The following is a 19,459-nucleotide window of genomic DNA, read 5'->3' on the forward strand; positions in this document are numbered from 1 at the left end:
CCCTACTGTAAAATAGTTTATGCAATTATACTTGTGTGTTATAAATCAAACGCAAAATAAAAATACATCACGGTCTATACTAGTCATATCCAAATATTTATAGAAGTCATTTTTACACACTTGATATGGACTGAGAATTTGAACGATCTATAAAGAACATGATATTGTTTGGGCAATATATTATGCAATCAATTTCATGTTCTTATAGATCGTTCAAAAGTAGACAGGATGAAAGGAGAGAAATTCGGTGTTTTCTTTATTTGCCTTGAAGTGATGCATCGACTAGAGACAGGTAGTCCGACAGAATAAATAAGCGGATCAACTTTCATGTAATTTACTTACATTTTTAGATTTCACATTTATCTTCAATTAATTAATTGCCATACGGCAGGTAACTTTCTAAGACACCCAACACAACAATTATTATTATTATTATTATTATTATTACAGGTTTCAGAACCAAGGAGCTGTCCATTCAGCACTACCTCGGGAAAAACAAAATCTGAGGTTCAAATAGAATTTGAAAACATTTCCCCAGACTAAAACAATTGCCTGTTATGCAACGCATTGGACATAAAATATTACTGAATGTTCTTCATAAATCATATCTCTACACGCGCTCAATCACAGAGCAGATCGAGGCATTCTGCCAGTTGAGGCGCGCGCATGCACACGCACTCCGAAGCGTAGCCTACATTGTGTGATCAGCACATTAATAAAGACTAGGCTATTCCTTAAGCTTGCTTCCGGATCGATATTGGCAGCTTATTGATATTATATTGGTACAGTTGTAATATACAACCCGTTGTTTAAAGGAAAGGCTGGAGGGAAATACATACCGCCCTGTGCAATGAGATGAACATCATTCCCGTCTACGACTCCGGCAGGTAAGGACAATGCATTATACAGTGCATCTTTTTTTAATGACTTTTCATCTAACATAACCCATTTGTTTCGATTTGTTTAAAATGTAAAACATGATCTATTGATAGAACAATATGGTTCATGACAGGCTTCTAAGATGAGAAGCACCGTCTCTACTGTAGCCGATGTGGCATAGTCACACACGCACATATGAATACACGGATTTTAATGCACTAGAAGACTAGGCTACTTAGATCTCTTGGCATTGAATCTGTACACTAAAGCGGTTTATGCCTGCGCCGCAGTGGCGTGGCGTGGGTCTGGATGATGATGTTTGTTTACCGGATGGAGGTCTATTTTAATCCTCATAATTGGTTCATAACTGGTATTGTGGGTGTCAAGCAGCAGGCGGCTCTCTTGACTCTTGTTGAGTACATTGATTAGCGATGGTCAGCTGGGGGTCGGTAGTGTTTGTTAGAGTAAAAAGGTGCGTTTGTGTATGTGTGTGTGTGTGTGTGTGTGTGTGTGTGTGTGTGTGTGTGTGTGTGTGTACAATGCACTAACTGGAAGTAGCTCTGGATAAGCACACGTTACTAAAATGTCAAATGTGTGTGTGTGGTGTGTGTGTGTGTATGTGTGTCAGGGTTTGACGTTGATGTCTGTGAAACGCCTGTCTGACGTCTGACACCAACCTGCTCTCAGAGCCTTTTGTATTATTGTGTACGTAAATCAGACACTCCATTTAGTATATTATGTTTTGTATGGTATGTATTCATTTTTGGATGGCTGTAATCCGTTTAGTATATGTTACAAATTACAATTCGTATGATATGTTAGGAATATGCTAGGTGGCTAACATTAGCTAGACTAGGGGTTGGGGTTAAGGGTTAGTGTTAAACTTAGGGGTAGGACTTAGGTTAAAGGGTTATTAAGGTTAGAGTTAGGGGAAGGGTTAGCTAAAAGGGTTAAGGTTAGGGGAAAGGTTAGCTAACATGCTAAGTAGTTGCAAAGTAGCTAAAAAGTAGTAAGTTGTTGAAAATGTGCTATTGTCTAAAATGCTGAAGTTGGCAGTGATGAGATTTGACACAACCTTTTTGTTTTTGCTAGACTTTTGGATTATAAACCCACGCCCACTCCGACCAACCACCTTTCTTTCGTTTTTGCCTTTAGTAACTTTTTGTCTTATGTAACCATACCAAACGTAACATATTATAGTAATTTGACTGAACCGGATTTACATTTACTTTGTTACATCTAGTCTATGAGACCAGGCTGCTGACACACTGCAGCAACATAGGGAATCTGAGGGAAGCAGGGTGTCTTCCAGGCAACCCAATGGGAACAGAATTCTCTGTTTACAAGTCAACTCCATTTGCCAAGAAAAATGCCCCTTGCAGATTACCAAAGTATTTGTGCAGTGTCCTAGTCTCTTCCTCACTTGATATTTGAATGTGTTCTTTCTGTTATTATAATGGTATTATCTATTTGTATGGTACATTTTATATGAAAGTGCAATAACTGAAACGTGTTATTATCTATCTAAAAATATTAACCTGCAGAGTCCAACTGAACAGGACTGAGTCATTCTGGAGATAACCTTCTATTTATAGTTATTTTAAAAGTACAATGCAAGGGTTTGCTGTGTCAGGCTGTACTTACTGTGTGAGTGTGTCAGTGTTAATTTCGTCAACAAAAATAGTGACACAAATATTTGTCAAACACTTGTTTTTCAGTGGCAATTGACGAGACTATAACTGACTAAATAGACCCAGAAAAAAACTATAACTAAACATACATTATTTTTAATTTCAGTAGACTAAAACGAGACGAGACAAAATTATCTCTTTGACCTGACTACTAAGTGGACTGGACAAGAGTTTTTGGAGAGATTGAGCTTTTCAGTGATAACATATTTAATATTAGCAGCACAGATGCACAGCGCAGTTCTGTTCAGCAGTGGGAAGGAAGCAACGTACCCAGCACACACAGCCCACATCAGCTGGTGAGCTGCGGGGGAGCAAGCGATGAGTGTGGGCAGACAGACAGACAGGCTCCGCCTTCGATTATACACATCGCGCAAATTACTCTCTTGCTTCCCCATAGCTAACCAGTCACCCACCAGCCTTCTCGTTAGCTACCCTTTGCCTGGTTAAGAAACACAAGCTGCTTTACGAAATTAAAAGCAATAGCAGCATTGAGTTTAATAGTAAAACAACAGTGTAGCTATATTTTTCTCTCTCTTGAGTATAGAAAAGAAGGCTGTCTTTGAATTTGTAATCTCGTTCAACCCTCCCACTTTCTCCACTGCAAGGCACTACGTTTTTTTCTTTCTATCGTGTATTGGTGGGCCGCATTTTACATTCATAAAGCATATTGCAGGCCAATTCTAAAACTAGGTTACTTGCGGACCGGACCATTAATCATTTGTTTAGCCTACATCTTGTTCACTCATTTTACCTCATTAGCTAGCCATAGCTAACAACCTAGGGCGCATTCAGCAGGACTTAACGTTTTGGAACGTTCAGATAGAAATATGCTTTGTAGAACTAACCAAACTTTATTTTGCGTTAATGGGGACCAAGTGACTCAGACTTGAGCACTTGGATCAGGACTACTGTACACATAGGGACTCGGACTTTAGCTATAGGGACTCGTGACCCGACTCGTGACTCAACCATTGGTGACTCGGACTTGGACTCGCGCACAGAGGACATGGGACTCGATTCGGACTCAAAATGTAGTGACTCGACCACATCACTGTGCGAAACAGTCATTAGCTCACATTCAAAGTCATTAGCCCCCGTTCTAGTGTTGGACACCAATGTGGCTGCGGTGTCAGTGAAACGTGGCTGACAATGGCAATGACGCGACCGAGTGACGGATGTGCAACTCATACTACTTTTCCAATACACTCTCTCTCTCTCTCTCTCTCTCTCTCTCTCTCTCTCTCTCTCTCTCTCTCTCTCTCTCTCTCTCTCCTCTCTCTCCCTCTCTTGTCTTCTCTCTCTCCCTCTTTCTCTCTCTCTCTCTCTCTCTCTCTCTCTGTGTGTGCTTGAGAATTTACATGGACAGATAATTCTTATATATGCTTATGTTTGTCATTTTTCTGCTGTTGGGAAGAGAATAGGATGTTATTCAGAAAAATATGTTGGTAGGACAAGGCTATGTGTTTTTGTACACATTTTGTTACTTTATCCCTCAAACTCAACTTTTTTCATTATTCCCCATCTAATCAGGGAATGATTTAGACCTGGGACACTAGGTGGGCGCAATTAATTATCCAGCAGGGTCTGGACCTCGTAGGGTAAGCGTTGAATACCCCTGCAGTGTTAATGATGCAATACAAATGTGATGTGACTACAATGAAAGGGCATTTAGTTGACTGAAATGGCCCACTGTTGTTGTCATTTTGACAATAACTAGACTAAATCATTATTCAAATGACAAAATGTGACTAAGACTAAATGATATTTTAGTCAAAATGACTAAGACTATACTAAATGTAATAGTGTATAGAAAATTGTCACAAAATTAACACTGGTGTGTGTGTGTGTGTGGAGAGGAATGGAGTAGAAGTACAACAACTGGAGAGAGGGCTCAAAGGTCCACATTCTCCACGAAACTGCCAGACTACAACATCAAAGGAAAGGCTTACACAAAAGCTAATATAATCCTCAGCCTCAGTTATCTTAGGTTCAGCAATAAATAAGTGGTTCAATTCTTTCCTCAGCTGAATCGCCATACCTGCCCCCGTCATCTGACCACCCCCTTCTAGCCACTGCGACCCTTCTCTACGTCTTCATGTTTACTTTGTGGTGAGAGATGGGAAAGATGCTCTTCCCTGCGACTCTCCATCACCTCCTATTGGTAGGGGTCTGTCTCTCCATCTACAGCACCCCAGTCCTGCCCCTCCACGACTACGCACCAGCCTCACAGGACAGTGGCTGTGATGGACAAGCTGGGGAGCCAATGGAGGGAGAGCCCTGTGTAACACCAGCAACACCTGTCAGTGTGACATCAACAAGTGTCCAATCTGGGCCCTCTGATCCCGGCAGACGGTCCTATGGGATGGCAGAACACATGACTGGCAGCTGGACTGACCTATCAGAGAATGTTGGAGCAGGGGGAGGCACTGGCCCTGATGTGATGGGACGCAAACCAGGGATAGAGCCGGTGACGCAGGCACGAAACGTGGACAGTCATGAGGGTATATCTGGACCGGGAGGGGCTAAGAGCCAGGGGAGGGAGGCAGAGACAGGGGCTGCCTCTGAGAGCTTCTCTGAGGGGCAGGAGACTCACAGACTGCATGTAGAAGCTCCAGAACTCTACACAGACAAAGAGATGAGAGTAGGGCCCGAAGAGAATCATATGGAGGATATACCTACTGTCACCACTGGGGCCATGATAGCTTCCCTAGGAGAGAGGCAAGGGATGACAGTGGCCATGAAAACACCCAGAGCTGTTCTACATGGTGGTTCCACAGCAGTCAGTGCCCCAGAACCAGACAGCCAGACAGGGACGCACCTTGCTGGGGAGAGAAGAGATCTCATCCTGGAAGAGAGGCCAGATCTCCATGGAGAAAAGGAAGGGGAACTCAGAGAGAGCTTGCCCGACCTCGGAGCTCCTCTTATGGGGCAGGAGACAGAGACGGCCAGACCGAGCTCCTCATCTCCCCATAGTATCCTTACAAACTCCCCATTGACCTCCATCCCTCCGTCAGTATGGGGATCCAACAGAGACGCTTCACCGCTGCCCCCTAGTGGTCTGGAGGCCGCTGGCCCTGCATCTCCACACCCCCAAGATGGAGAGACAGCGTTTGCTCTCCCAGACCCCCTCCTGCCCGACCTTGGACCAGCCCTGACAGGATCCTCCAGACAGGATGACCCTGACAGCCTCTGGACTGAACCACTACAGCAAAATGGGGGTGAGTATGCAGTATGCTATGGTCCAATGAGTACATGCTGGATATGTTAGAGACAGCCACTGGGAACTCAGCCACCTGGAGTGAGTCTGCTCTACAGATGCACTTGAGGGCCACATTCTATGTTGAGTTTTTGCACATGCACACAACAACACACTTGCTCTGCCTCACAACAAGGTAAGGTGCTGCTCTAGCTGTTGTTGTGTTACACCATAGAATTCCATTACACGGGTTGCCTGTTTGCTTTTCGCTGGGTTTCAATAGGTTTCATTAAAAAGGGAAGGGAAATGAAAGTGACACGTCTAGCTGCAGAGATCTCCTTTGATGATCGTGGGGGATGGTGGGGGGGGGCGAATGCTTGGTTTTCCACGCTTCACTTTGAACCTTAGCAGGCAGGGTTCCAGGGAAGCAGTCTAATTACTTTCTATTTCTGACGGTGGAAATAAACCTCACATGACTGCCAGGAGACAGCAATGACAGGGGCTGTTATACAAGTCTGGGGGATTCACTCCCCCTTTATCTCCATCTCCCTCCCTCCATCAGAGAGGAACAGTAAAGACCTAGGCACTGGCAGGGCCAGCCAGGCAGTTTATTACTGTGTGATGCAGTAGAATAGAGGAGTCTGTCTGAGCCAATATGTGTTCCTGACTGTTCCTGCCTGTCTGACGTCCCTCTAAGGATTGTCTGTTAGCGCTACAGGCAGCCTGTTAGCGTCCCTCAGGGACGTGTGCGCGTATGTACATATACGTATGTGCGTATATTTGTGTGTGTGTGTTCCAGCTTCTCTTTGGGGACATGAAGCTTCCCTACAAGGGAAACCAAGCTACCTTGATGAGTAGTATGTAGAAGGAAGGATTTTCTTTTTGGAACACCCTTTTCAACATGGCAAAAAAAAAAAAATCTACGACTGAAAGAGATGCAGAAATAAACATTTTGATTGAATCTTCATCAACAATTACAAGAATAACCTGTCCCAGAAAGCTGCACCATATGGTGGATTCCTTCCATGGTTATGTTGATATGGGATTTATATATTTTTTACTTGTGAGCAGAGCAGTTAGAATGTAGTTGAGAACTGGAAGCAGAGCTGTGGGTCTAAAACTCCTCTCTCTTCACCAGTACATACCATCATGTTTCTAGTCACAGGCTGATCTCTAGCAGTCACTGAGCCAATACGAATTTCCTATGGACCATCAGTAGGCCTGACCCAACATCTGTTGGTGTGTGTGTATTTTACTGACAGCCGTGGATGCCAGTGCCCCTCCCTTGCAGGATGCGTCCACAGAGGGTACGATGTCATCGGAGGACCTCCCTCTCATCTTCGAGCCCTTTGATGATGTCACACCTGAAGGGGCGGGGATAGCGACAGCCGCTCTCATGCCCGGCAACTCACAGCCGTCTGTCTCCATGGCTACCACGGGGATGCTACTGTCAGAGGTGGAGTTCGACCAGGTGGACACGGGACCATCCCGTGTCCCACCCCTGGTGCTACCAGATTGGACGTCGCCATGGCAGACATCCGGGGCTGAGATCTCTGAGACTATCTGCCCCTCTGGTACACCCATAGACCCTCCCCCTTCAGAGACAGAACAGCCAGGTGAGACTTCTTTCTTATTAATCTTCCTCTTCATTATTCCATTTGTCCTCTTCATCTTTTCACAATATTGCTTACACTCATCCGATCCGTTTAGATCTAGAAGTTTCTACAGTGGTATCTAAGGACTAGATGTTGATGTTATACTTCACTATATCCACTATAATGATCCAGCCGTGATGGTTATATTTAGGTGGCAGTGAGACCATACAGAACCCAGATGAAACCCTGCCCACCTCCGAACCCAACCCTAAAAGCATCGCCTCCCAGCAGACCACCATGACAACGGTCACCAAGACAACCAATCTGCCTGTGGTCAAATCAGGTCTGGAGGAACTGGAGTCTGAAGGTAAGAGTCACACTAACACACACACATAATGCACACTAATACTCTAATGTACACACATTGTTTACACAATGTAAAGATGAAAGTTCACAGTTCAAATTGACAGGAAGTTGAATCAGCTGTTTTCCTTCTTTTCTTCCTGTAGAGGAGCCAGAGGTGGATGAGGACGATGAGAACACGGAGGAGTCAGAGGAAAGCGAAGAGGAACAGAAGGAGACCCCTATCCCAGCCCCCACTCGACCTCCCTACAGCCTCATCCCCCCGCCTCCTGTCTGGGTGCAGCGCAATCAGGGCCTGAGTGAGAGGAGACACACACACGAATGCATGCGCACCTAAAACTAACTTTGGCTCTTTGTGGCCATCAAATATGAGATATTTTCAATTAGGAAAGAAGTGTAATTGAAATAGTGGGTGACAATCCCTTGTGTGGGTTCAATGTGCTTCAAAGCCACTCTTCCTCCCTTTTTTTCAGTGCGTAGCTGGGTGGAACTGATCAGAGAAAAGGTAAAATCGCCATTAATGTTCATGACAGAACCATACTATCCTCATCATAAAGAATTGTTAGAAAGTGTGGTCCTTTTAGGCTGTTTGGCTATGTAGCAGGGATAATATTGACCCCTATTACCCTTAAGTTAAATTAGTCAAAAAACATCAACTGGAAGAGTTGTCTCTAAGACACTGGTCTACGAGTGGTCTGTATTTCCTGTCTGTGGCTAGTTTCTTTTCCCTGCTCGTCCCTCACACATCCCTATCGTTCACCTCTGTCCCTCACCCATGTTCCCTCTCCCTCCAGGCAGGGTATGTGTCTGGGATGTTGGCCCCGGTGGGCATTGGCATCATGGGGGCCCTGCTCATCGTTGGGGCCCTCTACAGCATCAGGATGATCCACCGTAAGAGGAGGAACAGCTTCAAACACCAGCGTAGGAGGAAGGCCAGGCACACTGAGGTTAATAGGAATATGCTCACTAACGCTACACTATTCACCTTGTGGTAGAAAGTGGCTTCCTCATCTCCACACCTTCATCTGTACTGTTTTAAAGACATTGGACAGCTTCTTTCACATCAGTGCAGATGAAAGAAAGGAGATGGAAGAGACTTTGGACTTATTGAGCTTTACACAACCTTTAACTCCATGTAATGAATGTCCTGACTTTTGGTATTTGCCGTCTTGTCTCCAGCAACCCAGGGAGCCAAGCAGCAACGGCCAGGACCAAGCCATGCTATTGGCTGATAGCTCTGAGGACGAGTTCTGATCCTGCCAGCAGCGCTGTGCCTGTAACCGATGAGACTCGGCTAGCGTCGTCGTCATCATATCTCCATGACTACCACATCTCCAATCACTGTGGGCCGATTGGCTATAATTTATCAGAGAGTATTTGACTGTCTAACCAACAAGACGGGTGGGTATTTGACATGTAAAACAGGGTTGAATGTTTTAACAACTATGTAGTTACAGGTGCATAGAGGGAAAAACAATACAATATTTGAAAAATAAACTCCAGGCTATTGACATTCTTGTATGATCCACAATGTGCTCGCGATCCTTTAAACCAACTGTGTGTGGAGCATACAAGAATGACTGTGTGCTGAAGCCTCTTTCAATTACTTTCTATGTAATAAAAGGGCTAGAGCAGAATCCACGGCATTTAATAGGATCTCTGTTTATATAGCTGACGAGGAGTGCATTTCAATAGTCTGAAGTGGCTTCCTCTTCTTGTCTCCTTTCCTACATTTAGGAAGCCACTTCAGAAATGAAGCTACTACAGGCTATAGAGATGCACTCACAGTTACTGGAGTAAGATTGTCACACACTATTGAGTTCATAACACATCATAGGCACTGAAAAAACACAAGCTGTCAACACCAGTGTGCATTAAAGTACTGTAGATACTTTCATAGACAGCCATTGCTTGATTCAGCCTTGTCGACTGTTTAAGGCCAAATGAATATCATCCTCCTTTAAAAGCATTCAGCAGGAACCAGCTCTCTCTCTCTGTGTGTAGTTACAGGATACTGATCATTCTATTGTTGCTCCTCCTGACAATGTTTTTCCTCCAGTGTGTGGCAGGCAACCTCTTTCATGACTGTATATACACAAGGCTAATGCTTATTTAATCATCTCCATATCATTTACTATTGAATAGCCTACTCTACAGAAGGTCCAAGTCATTCAGAATCATTACATCCCATAGCCATGCTGAGGAATGTTTTAAAGGGAGACTACTTGTATTTTCACGCAACCTCTCTCTGCTGTACTGTTGTTTCTCCATTTTTCTTATTTTGCACTGGGACCTGAAAGAACTGAGCAGGTGAAAGCCAAAACTCTAATGAGAAACAGGATGCTTGCTGCTAGTCTACGCACTTAATGTTGACAAAGGTTTCCATTCTCCCTGGTTGATGCCGTTGTGATCCAAATGTATATATTTATTCATTTCTGTGGTTGATGCATCTAGTGTCTGCATTTTAGCACTAAATATTAAAGGTGTTTTGAAAAGTCTAATTCAATGTAATTGAGTAATCTTGCATTGTAAAGTAGTCATTCAAGTTTGAAATGTGTCACATTTTGCGTGACCATCTCCTGGTAGGTTGCTTGAGATATATTGCCTGTGAATATGCAATAATAATGTAATGTACAGGTTCTTCTGTAAACTTATGGCCACATTTTGGGCTTTCTTTCTATAGATACCAAATGTGCAGTGTTACCAATAAAGCTCTCTTTTACCCAGGAGGATCTCTGTTTGTGGGAAGGGTTCACTATTTTTGTTTCTATTGCTAAACACAGTTGGAAGACAAAATGCCTAATCATGAATGAATCACATGATACATTGTAATACAATGTAAAATACTGCACTCTTTCAGATGTGCCGTTTGCTTGCTTTGGAAACAAGATCACCATCAGACAACCCAGAGTCAACCAATCCACCTTACAGCAGAAAACAAATCTAAGAATTTATTTCTGTGTACTTTTCCCACATTAAATAAAATATATCGTTGGACAGATTGAAATCAAAGAGACAGAGGAAGAGGGGCAGGGGAACAGAACGCTGACATGCAAAAATACCGTTCTCTCTTCCCTTACAGATCACAGGGGTCCAGGGCTAGTCACTGCAAAAAACAAAGAGACCCCCTTTAGCTGGTCCTGGGGGGGGGCACAGTGTGTGGGGTCCCCGAGTGGAGTGGTAAGAAGAGAGTAGATGCCCACTCAGCTAAGGTCAGTTTGCATCCCCCATCCGTAATGGTGAAGGTTAGGATTTGGACAGGGTAAACTGATCCTAGATCAGTGTACCAAAAGAGAAAATTCTAGCCAGAGCAAGAAACCAACTGGAATATCTAATAAAAAGCTTGACAACTCTTCCTCTCGTACAAGGAGATGGGAGAAGAGTGGTTGGTCTCTGGGGTGAATGGTAGCTAGGCAACCAGTGGGATGGTGGCCCTCCAAGACCAGTTTAAGTAGCCTTGTCATGTTCTTAGACCCTAAACTCTGAAATGGCAAGACAGCTTTTGATTTCTCTGTAGTGAAGACCATTCACTGACTTATTTTGAAGCCATGGGGGATGGGAAGGTATCAGCTAACCTGGATGCCAGCCTGTTTATTCTTTAGCTCACTCCTTTGTCAAAACAGACCAGAGACATAGATATACATTAAACAGATGTCAACGTCTTTTGAAATCACACCAGACTCTGGCCACTAACAGACTGACGAGGAAGCCCTTCAACTGGGGTGCATTCAATGAGGTGCAAAGTTAAGAACAATGCAGCTAGAAAGATAACGAATAGAGTAGATAATTCCCAATTCTACATGACAGTGAATCAAATTGGTTCTAGACAAAACATTTATATATGAGCATTCTATCTAACAGGGCACCCTCATGAACAGACCTCTGGTGTAGATGGTCAAACGGAGCTGTCTGGCCGATCATGGCAGGCAATAATGCCCACGGTCCCTACTGGCACTGCCCGGGGTTCACACTTTTAAAAACTAGGGGAGAAAAAGACGTTCTCTGGGAATGAGGAAAGCGGGTCGGACCAAAACAAAGACCAATTTAATTTGAAACGAGACAGGAGCCCACTCACACCTCTAGACTGAAGCAGGATCAGAGTGATGTCAGAAAGAGTCAAGATTCAACAGGAAGTGTATCTGCACAGGGAGCCAAATGGAAGTCTTCCCAGTGAATGGAACAGAGTGCCATTGGAACAGTTCAAAGCAGTATGGCTTTGGAACAGCTAGCCTAGCTCCCATCTGTGCTTCCGGATCTCTGATGACATCGTTGCTGTCCAATCCTGCATTCTTATTCTAGTCCTAATGGTCTAGATGGGTGAAAATAAATTAGCAGAGAAGAGAAACCGAAAACCTAACCAATCAATTCCTCCAAAAACACAATACACAAAAAAGATGCCCTCAGATGTCAAATGAATAGAGCGCAAACACTGTATACAAATCATCAATAAAAAAACCAAAAAGGTCATCTGATCGGTCTTTTCAAACACACGCACACACATACTATAACCACCCACACAGCAGCCTGTGTGTAAAGTATCTGTCGACATCCCTTCTCACTTCCTATTCTGCAATGTTAGCCGGTTGAATTGATGAGACGTTGAGGAACAGCTCCTAACTGTTTGCATCTGTTTTATTAAAGCTGCAAACTCTGAAATAACAGCTGCTAAAACTTTAGAGAAGCAGACACTGAGTAAACCTGGCCCATAATGTGTTGTGTATCCTAGTGTATACCTTATAGCTGCTCTCTCAGCCTATGGGACTTCATCACAGCTCAGCAGTACAGTACATTAGTGTCTCTGCTAGACAAGGAGCAAATCTTTAGTAACTACTACCACCACCACCACCGCCATTACTACTACTACCACCGCCATCAGTACTACTACCACCGCCATTACTACTACCACCACCGCCATTACTACTACTACCACCACCACCATTACTACTACTACCACCACCACCGCCATTACTACTACTACTACCACCACCGCCATTACTGCTACTACCACCATCATTACTACTACCACCACCACCACCACCGCCATTACTACCACCACCGCCATTACTACTACTACCACTACCACTACTAATACCACCACCATTACTACTACTACTAACCACCACCACCATTACTACTACTACCACCACCGCCATTACTACCACCATCATTACTACTACCACCACCACCACCACCGCCATTACTACCACCACCACTACTACTACCACCACCGCCGCCATTACTACTACCACCACCACCATTACTACTACTACTACCACCACCACCGCCATTACTACCACCGCCACCGCCATAACTACTACCACCACCACCATTATTACTACCACCACCACCACCACCATTACTACTACCACCACCACCATTACTACTACCACCACCACCATTACTACTACCACCATTACTACTACCACCACCACCACCACCATTACTACTACCACCACCACCACCATTACTACTACTACCACCACCATTACTACCACCACCATTACTACCACTACCACCACCACTACTACTACTACCACCACCACTATCGCCATTACTACCACCACCATTATTACCACCACCACCATTATTACCACTACTACCACCATTACTACTAACTCCACCACCACTACTACCACCATTACAACAACCACCACCATTACTACTATCATCCCCACCACCATTTCTACTACCATCCCCACCACCATTACCATCCCCACCACTACTACTACTACTACTACTACTACTACTACTACTACTACTACTACCACCACCACCACCACCTTCTATACCTAGCTCCTGGTGTCTTCACTATACTTCAGGGTTATCTAGAGTCTGAAATAACCGATTTTACACCATCAGTCAAAACACACACAGCTGACCTTTGTTCATTTATGCTGAAAAAAAAGGTTATTATTTATTTTATTTTTTTAGACAAAAAGCAGCCACAAATGCATATTTTCTTTGCCATGATTGGAGTAGATAGGAACTGCCTGGTGTGTCTGTCTTTCCCAGACAGAGGAGCTCTCAAATGTTACCGGAGTGTGTGCTTCATCAGAGTAAGGCCCCTGGAAAGTGCACACTAGGCTTGGCCACAAAGGGGAGTGAGTGTATGAGTGTATAGTACACAATCTAAATAAACTCAGAGAGCAAACAGGAAATAAGTAAACTGCTAACAATACTTTTGCCCTCCTTTAGAGGACCAAAGATCAACACACTGACTCAAACACACACACAGAGCAAAGCCAACAGGAATCCAGCATATTTAATAACACTATTACTCCAGCCTGACACTTTGCCATACTGAAACAGGACTCCAGTGCTCTGCATGTTGTTCATTCATAGACAACTGTGATGATTGAAAGACAGAGGGGTGCTTGGAAAAATACTCTCCAAGTTAGGAGGAATTTGAATGAACAAACTGCAACAGGGAAATATTTTCCGAGCCCAAACTTCTCCTTTGTCAATAATGATTTATCTTTCTCAGGAGATTTTTGAGCAATGTTCCAGTGGCTGGCAGTGCATTTTGGGAAAATTAGCTTTGATCTGCAAAAAGGGCCAACACAAGTGCCCAATCTCAAATCGGCCCCTCATCCTTACCCCTCTAAGCACTTACCAAGTGTATCTGAAATGATTGAATAGGTATTACTAAAATGGTAATAGCTCCACCTTTCCCTCTGACAGGCCAGGAAGAATTTACACCATATTGCTTACACCTATCCATACCTTTCAGATCTACACAAGTGCTTAGGAGTTAGGACTATGGGCCTGTTTGGAACTGGGCAATGTTCCGAGTGTTAATCAACACACACTCATCACTCATACCACCACTCTTGTTAAAATAAATGCATGCATATCTTTACAGGCTCCAGCTCTTGGTCTGGGGCACGGGATGAAAACTGAGCAGCAAGCAGCTGGCGTGTTCGTCTCACAATGTAGGGGTAATGAAAACACAGACAGGGGGAGAAAAGCACACTAACACGCACAACTCATGATTCCCACCAAGCATGCGTGCGCACACACACACCCATCCACTACATTACTTCACGTCCCTTACACATGTACACAATAGCATGAACACTTCCTTTTCCAAACCCCTAGGCAAAACACACACTCTCACGAACACACACATTAGCTTTTCCAACCCCCTGGTGAATCATGATTAAAAAATATAAACAAAAAATAAACTCCACAAATATTTCCTTCGAATCTGTCGTTTTCCCACCCTCTTCCTTATTTTCACCCTGTGTTATTATTCTTCTTCTGTTTTCCTGTGTTCCAGTGGGTGATTTTGCGTGATGCATCGCCCTCCGGAGGTTTGTGGGTTCACCCTCGACATCATGCCTTAGATACTGCTCCGTTGGAGGGGGGGGGTCAATGTTCTGAGGTTAAAGGTCACCAGACCACATCACACACTCCTCTTCCTTCCCCCTCTCACAGGGTCCTACAGCTAACAGGGCAAGGGCCTCTTCATAAAAACATTGTGGGATTTCTGTCTGTCTGTCCAGTTCAGCCTTGAGCTGTTTTCCAAGATGTCAAGGATCAAAAAAGGGAGGGTTGTATGTACTGTGTATGTCTGTGTACGAGTAGTGTGCATGTGCCTATGTATATGCAAATGTAGGTGAATCTATGCTTGTGGGTGTATGATGATGTGTGTGTGCATATGGGTGTATGACTGTGTGTGTATATGTGTGTGTGTGTGTGTGTGTGTGTGTGTGTGTGTGTGTGTGTGTGTGTGTGTGTGTGTGTGTGAGACAAGGGCAGGGTTGAGAGTGAGACTGGAGCTGCTTCAGTAAGAGGGCAGCACCTGTCATGCTCCCTCTCCTCTCTCTAGCGGAGCCACAGTTTGAGCCTCAGTGCGTCCACACCGTTCAGGTAATATCTGAAGAGCCGCTTGTCTCGGACAAAACCAAGGTTCTCATACAACTTTAGAGCTGACTTGTTAGTGATCTCAGTCTCCAGAACCACCTAGGAGTGAGCGAGAGAAAGAGAGAGAAAGGAGAGAGGGAGGGAAGGAGAGAGGGAGGGCGGGGAGAGATACTGCTTGTCAGAGCTGAAGCAATACAAGTAGTCTGTATCATTTTGTGGGGGTTTGTCATAAGATCATATTGTTCTATTATATCCCCATGTTATTCACTAGAGCAGTTCATTTTCTGTACTAGAGTCCACCTAGTGTGGATATATAATATGTGGTTAATACCTCAGGCCAAGTACAGTCAGGGCCACTAGCTGAGTGAAGGCCCCAGAGGGACAACAGGGCCTTCGGACGTCACCATCAGACAGACAGTACCAGTCCGCTTACCTCATCACAATCCCCCTCCACCATGGCATAGATGGCCTTCTTCACCAGGTTAGTACCTGCAACATACAGGCAACAAAAACATCTATTCAGTGGGATGGTACGCATAGAAGTTTGTGGAGAGAAAGAAAATGGAAGTACTTTGAGATCAAATATTTTTTTGTTGCAAAAAGGGCTATTAATAAAACGTGATTGGTCGTCATGAGAAAATGAGAGAGCATGCTGGTTCTCACCAATGCTTTTCCTCCGGTGTTTGGAGTCTACAGCCAGCATGGCGATGTAGCCACGACGAAACATCTTCTTGTGCATGTCCAGCTTACAAACAATGGCCCCCACACACTCCTGCTCCACCATGGCCTGGAATTGAATAATCAGTGAGTCATGTTAGTGCTGTGTCCAACCTAAAGCTTTTGAAGCCTTCTTAAGACCAGACAAAACCAGGAAGTAAACAAAACCCAATGCTTCTAGCCAATGAGCACCAAGAACACATCTACCCTGACCTCTAGTTTGATTACACTGCACATAGCACTTCCTCCTTCCTATAGGTCACTGAGGGCAGTAGACTGAGAAATCAAATTGAATAGGTAAGTACCATGGTTACAATGATGAATGGCTCATTCCTTTATGGAGAGGGAGACAGATCAATAGCAAGGACCTCATTGCATTTGTGGACACAAATTGTTTCTTATTAGCCTAGTTCACCTCAAAATACCAAATGAAATATCAAGACTAGAAACATAAAAAGACTTGAAAGAGACTTGCAAGTGTTTCACTGTCAGCAAGCCTCAGAGGTTGCAACACTATGCTAGGGTTAGGCTGTCCAAGGGGTTTGTGTGTGTGTGTGTGTGTGTGTGTGTGTGTAAGCGCATGTACATGCCACTTCATGTTCAACTGTATCTGTGTGACACCTCCAGATGATTAAATATAGACATAGTGAACAAGTCTACACTAGCAGACACACCAAAACTAACCAACCCTTTTAGTCCAACTTAAAAACTAGTTTCACTGTCAGACAAGACAACAGGGACGAAGAAGGGTGTGTTATTGTCTGGATCAACCTAAAGAGAAGCTACCCTTTACCTAGAACTTTAGGAACATCAAATGAGCAGGACTGCTATACAGAAAGATAGGAAAAGAACAACTGAAGCAGACACCGTAACAGTATCTAGGGCTAAATCAAAACGGTGCTAAGAGACACTACTGGCCTCTTAGGGTCAGAGGCAACACAGCCAAATGTCCCAACAAACTCGCTTTGTTGCCCCAGAAACTACTGGCCTCTTTTTATTTTGCTAATGTTCACCAACCAAAACCAAGTCAAGAAGGTGTTTTACTAGATAGTGCCATGTCATACTCACCAGAAAGCAGAGCTGAGGCCAGTTGTGGATGAAGTACCTATATGTATAAATGGAATACGGCTCAGACAAGTCCTTGGTGATCAACCTCATGATTCCTGGCATCTGTAACTCGGACTTGTAGCGGACATAATGAATCCCCTGGCTCTCTTCCGCTTCTCGGTCAGGCGAACAGTTCAGATCCAGCCTCGCTAATTCTGACACCGGCGGCTGGTGTATGACGTCGGGTTCACTCTCTACTCCAGCCCGGTGCTCGCCGAGGCCTTCGCAGTCTGGGGGCTGCTGGCTCGGTGGTCGAGGGGCTTCTGTGGGGTCACATTCCCTTTTCCTAACGTTACCACCGGGGCTGTGTCCGGTTACAGGGTGGCTTTGGAAAGCCTCAGTTCTTGTGATAGTCAACATACCGTTCATGCCATTGTTGTTCAAGTGAGGGTGGCGGCTGCCTTTCGAACACGGACTGTGGTCCTCATGTTGGCAGCAATGGTCGCTATTATTTTTGCCACTCGGGTCGTCTCCAAAACTGCTGCTGTCACAGAGCTCCATAGACGGTCTCGGATTGTCGGATCGGTTTTCCGTTGTGTGGTTGTAGATCTCACCGTCTTCAGACGGACTGACCAACCCGTTCAGCTGCTGTTCCTGTAGGGCCTGCGATTTGAGGTGTAGCGCAGTCGGGTTAGCATGCGATAGCATGTTTTTCAGTTTTTTCTTACTTGTCCGTTTGTCCTCGCTGATCCGCTGCTCCTGTCGTGTTACAGAGCCCTCCCAACCGCAGCCGGGCTGCTCCCCTTCCCCAGGTTCCACGCTCCCATCCCCGGGGAAGGGAGAAATTTCAGCCGGGGATGCTGGCAATGCGCTGCTAGGCCCAGTCGGCACTGCAGCCATCCCACCTCATCAAGGGGGCAATGTACGTTAGAAAAAAACCTCGAAATATAGTTTCGTCAACGGGTTTATAAACAAAGCTCACTTCACTTTGGCGATAATTGTATAAATCCGAGGGTTTCCGAAACAATTTCGTCTTTACTTCCAACGCCTGTCGTTGCTTTCTCCTCGGTTTCCCCGCTGCCGGAAAGTGCTGTCGCAGCAAACGCCATTGCAGCCGAAAGATGGTTGTCACTACTTACTACAGTCACAAAGTCAGAATTGGATTTAACGTAAAAATGTATGAAAACAAAATGTTGCTTTTTGGTATTCATTTAAGGCTAGGGTTAGGAATACGGTTAGCAGTATGGTTAAGGTTTCAAATCATATTTTAAGAAGCTAAATTGTAGAAATAGGCGGGGTTAGACATAATTCTGAATTTGTGGCTGTGATAAGTAGTGACTATCCTGAAAGCGGGTGGCGCTTTACGAGAGTGATGGGAAGCAAAGTCGATGCACGGGTGCCGCTTTACGACAGTGGCGAGAAGCATAATCTATGCGCGGTTTGCACAATTTTTTTGGGTCTCTCCCTCCTCGAGCATCAGCGAAGCTTACAAATTAATTTTAGTTAATCGACGGTGCATTATTTGATGTATCTAGAGACCGCAGTTTTAGGCATAAATAGACAATTCAAACCTCTGTAAAGCTATCAAAATTATGAATGGACTGGCTATTAACAAAGTAAATAGTGACCAAATAAAAAAACAATAATTTTGACGTATTACAAATGTATTCCCTTTCACACCTTTAACTCAAATTCATAAATTACGCAGGCCATCTCCGGATCCAATACTCTCTTGCCAGCAGAGGGTACTACTGTTATGTACATTGCAATATGGTGCAAATGTCCAGTTTCTCCCCAAGTATCATGCAGTAGGCTACTAATGGTGAAGTAATGTCAAGTGCAGTGCTTGACTTGGACTGAAATAGGTTCCGGTACTAATTTTGGGTGCCGGTACTATTTATATAGTATTTAGGTGCAGGAGCTGCTCCACAATATTTTTTAGCTAATATTCAATAAGAAGAACAGGAGCTCAAGCAGTAGAACATTTGAGGTGCCGGTACTCAGCTCCAGTGAGCTCCTGCCAAAGTCAAGCACTGGCCAAGTGTGTAATGGAGAGAGAACTATACTATACAGGTAAAAAAATTATAAACAAAAGTAATATCTCT

General features: G+C 44.4%; 2 protein-coding genes across 3 annotated transcripts; one reads left to right on the plus strand and one right to left on the minus strand.

Moving 5' to 3' along the window:
- The first annotated feature begins 566 nt into the window (after positions 1-566).
- On the plus strand, positions 567-10,454 carry LOC106608087 (armadillo-like helical domain-containing protein 4). The gene is made up of 8 exons (XM_014205789.2): positions 567-887; positions 4,595-5,788; positions 7,029-7,382; positions 7,573-7,728; positions 7,871-8,023; positions 8,198-8,229; positions 8,519-8,671; positions 8,904-10,454. Exons 2-8 carry the CDS (start codon positions 4,687-4,689, stop codon positions 8,976-8,978), a joined length of 2,025 nt encoding a protein of 674 aa, XP_014061264.2. The 5' UTR covers positions 567-887; positions 4,595-4,686; the 3' UTR covers positions 8,979-10,454.
- Positions 10,455-13,971: 3,517 nt separating this feature from the next.
- On the minus strand, positions 13,972-18,703 carry LOC106608086 (N-alpha-acetyltransferase 30). Of its 2 annotated transcripts, none has more exons than XR_001329377.2 (4): positions 17,376-18,703; positions 16,254-16,377; positions 15,922-16,079; positions 13,972-15,689 (listed from the first exon to the last, which is right to left on the minus strand). XR_001329377.2 is itself a non-coding variant. In XM_014205788.2 (4 exons), exons 1-4 carry the CDS (start codon positions 18,252-18,254, stop codon positions 15,552-15,554), a joined length of 1,197 nt encoding a protein of 398 aa, XP_014061263.2. In that variant the 5' UTR covers positions 18,255-18,700; the 3' UTR covers positions 13,972-15,551. The 2 variants fall into 2 exon arrangements, 1 of the variants encoding a protein (XP_014061263.2); XM_014205788.2 differs by having other exon boundaries at positions 16,024-16,079; positions 17,376-18,700.
- Positions 18,704-19,459: the final 756 nt, after the last annotated feature.

This window comes from Salmo salar, chromosome ssa06 (assembly GCF_905237065.1).
Source record: "Salmo salar chromosome ssa06, Ssal_v3.1, whole genome shotgun sequence".
In the NCBI taxonomy this organism is placed as follows: Eukaryota; Metazoa; Chordata; class Actinopteri; order Salmoniformes; family Salmonidae; genus Salmo; species Salmo salar.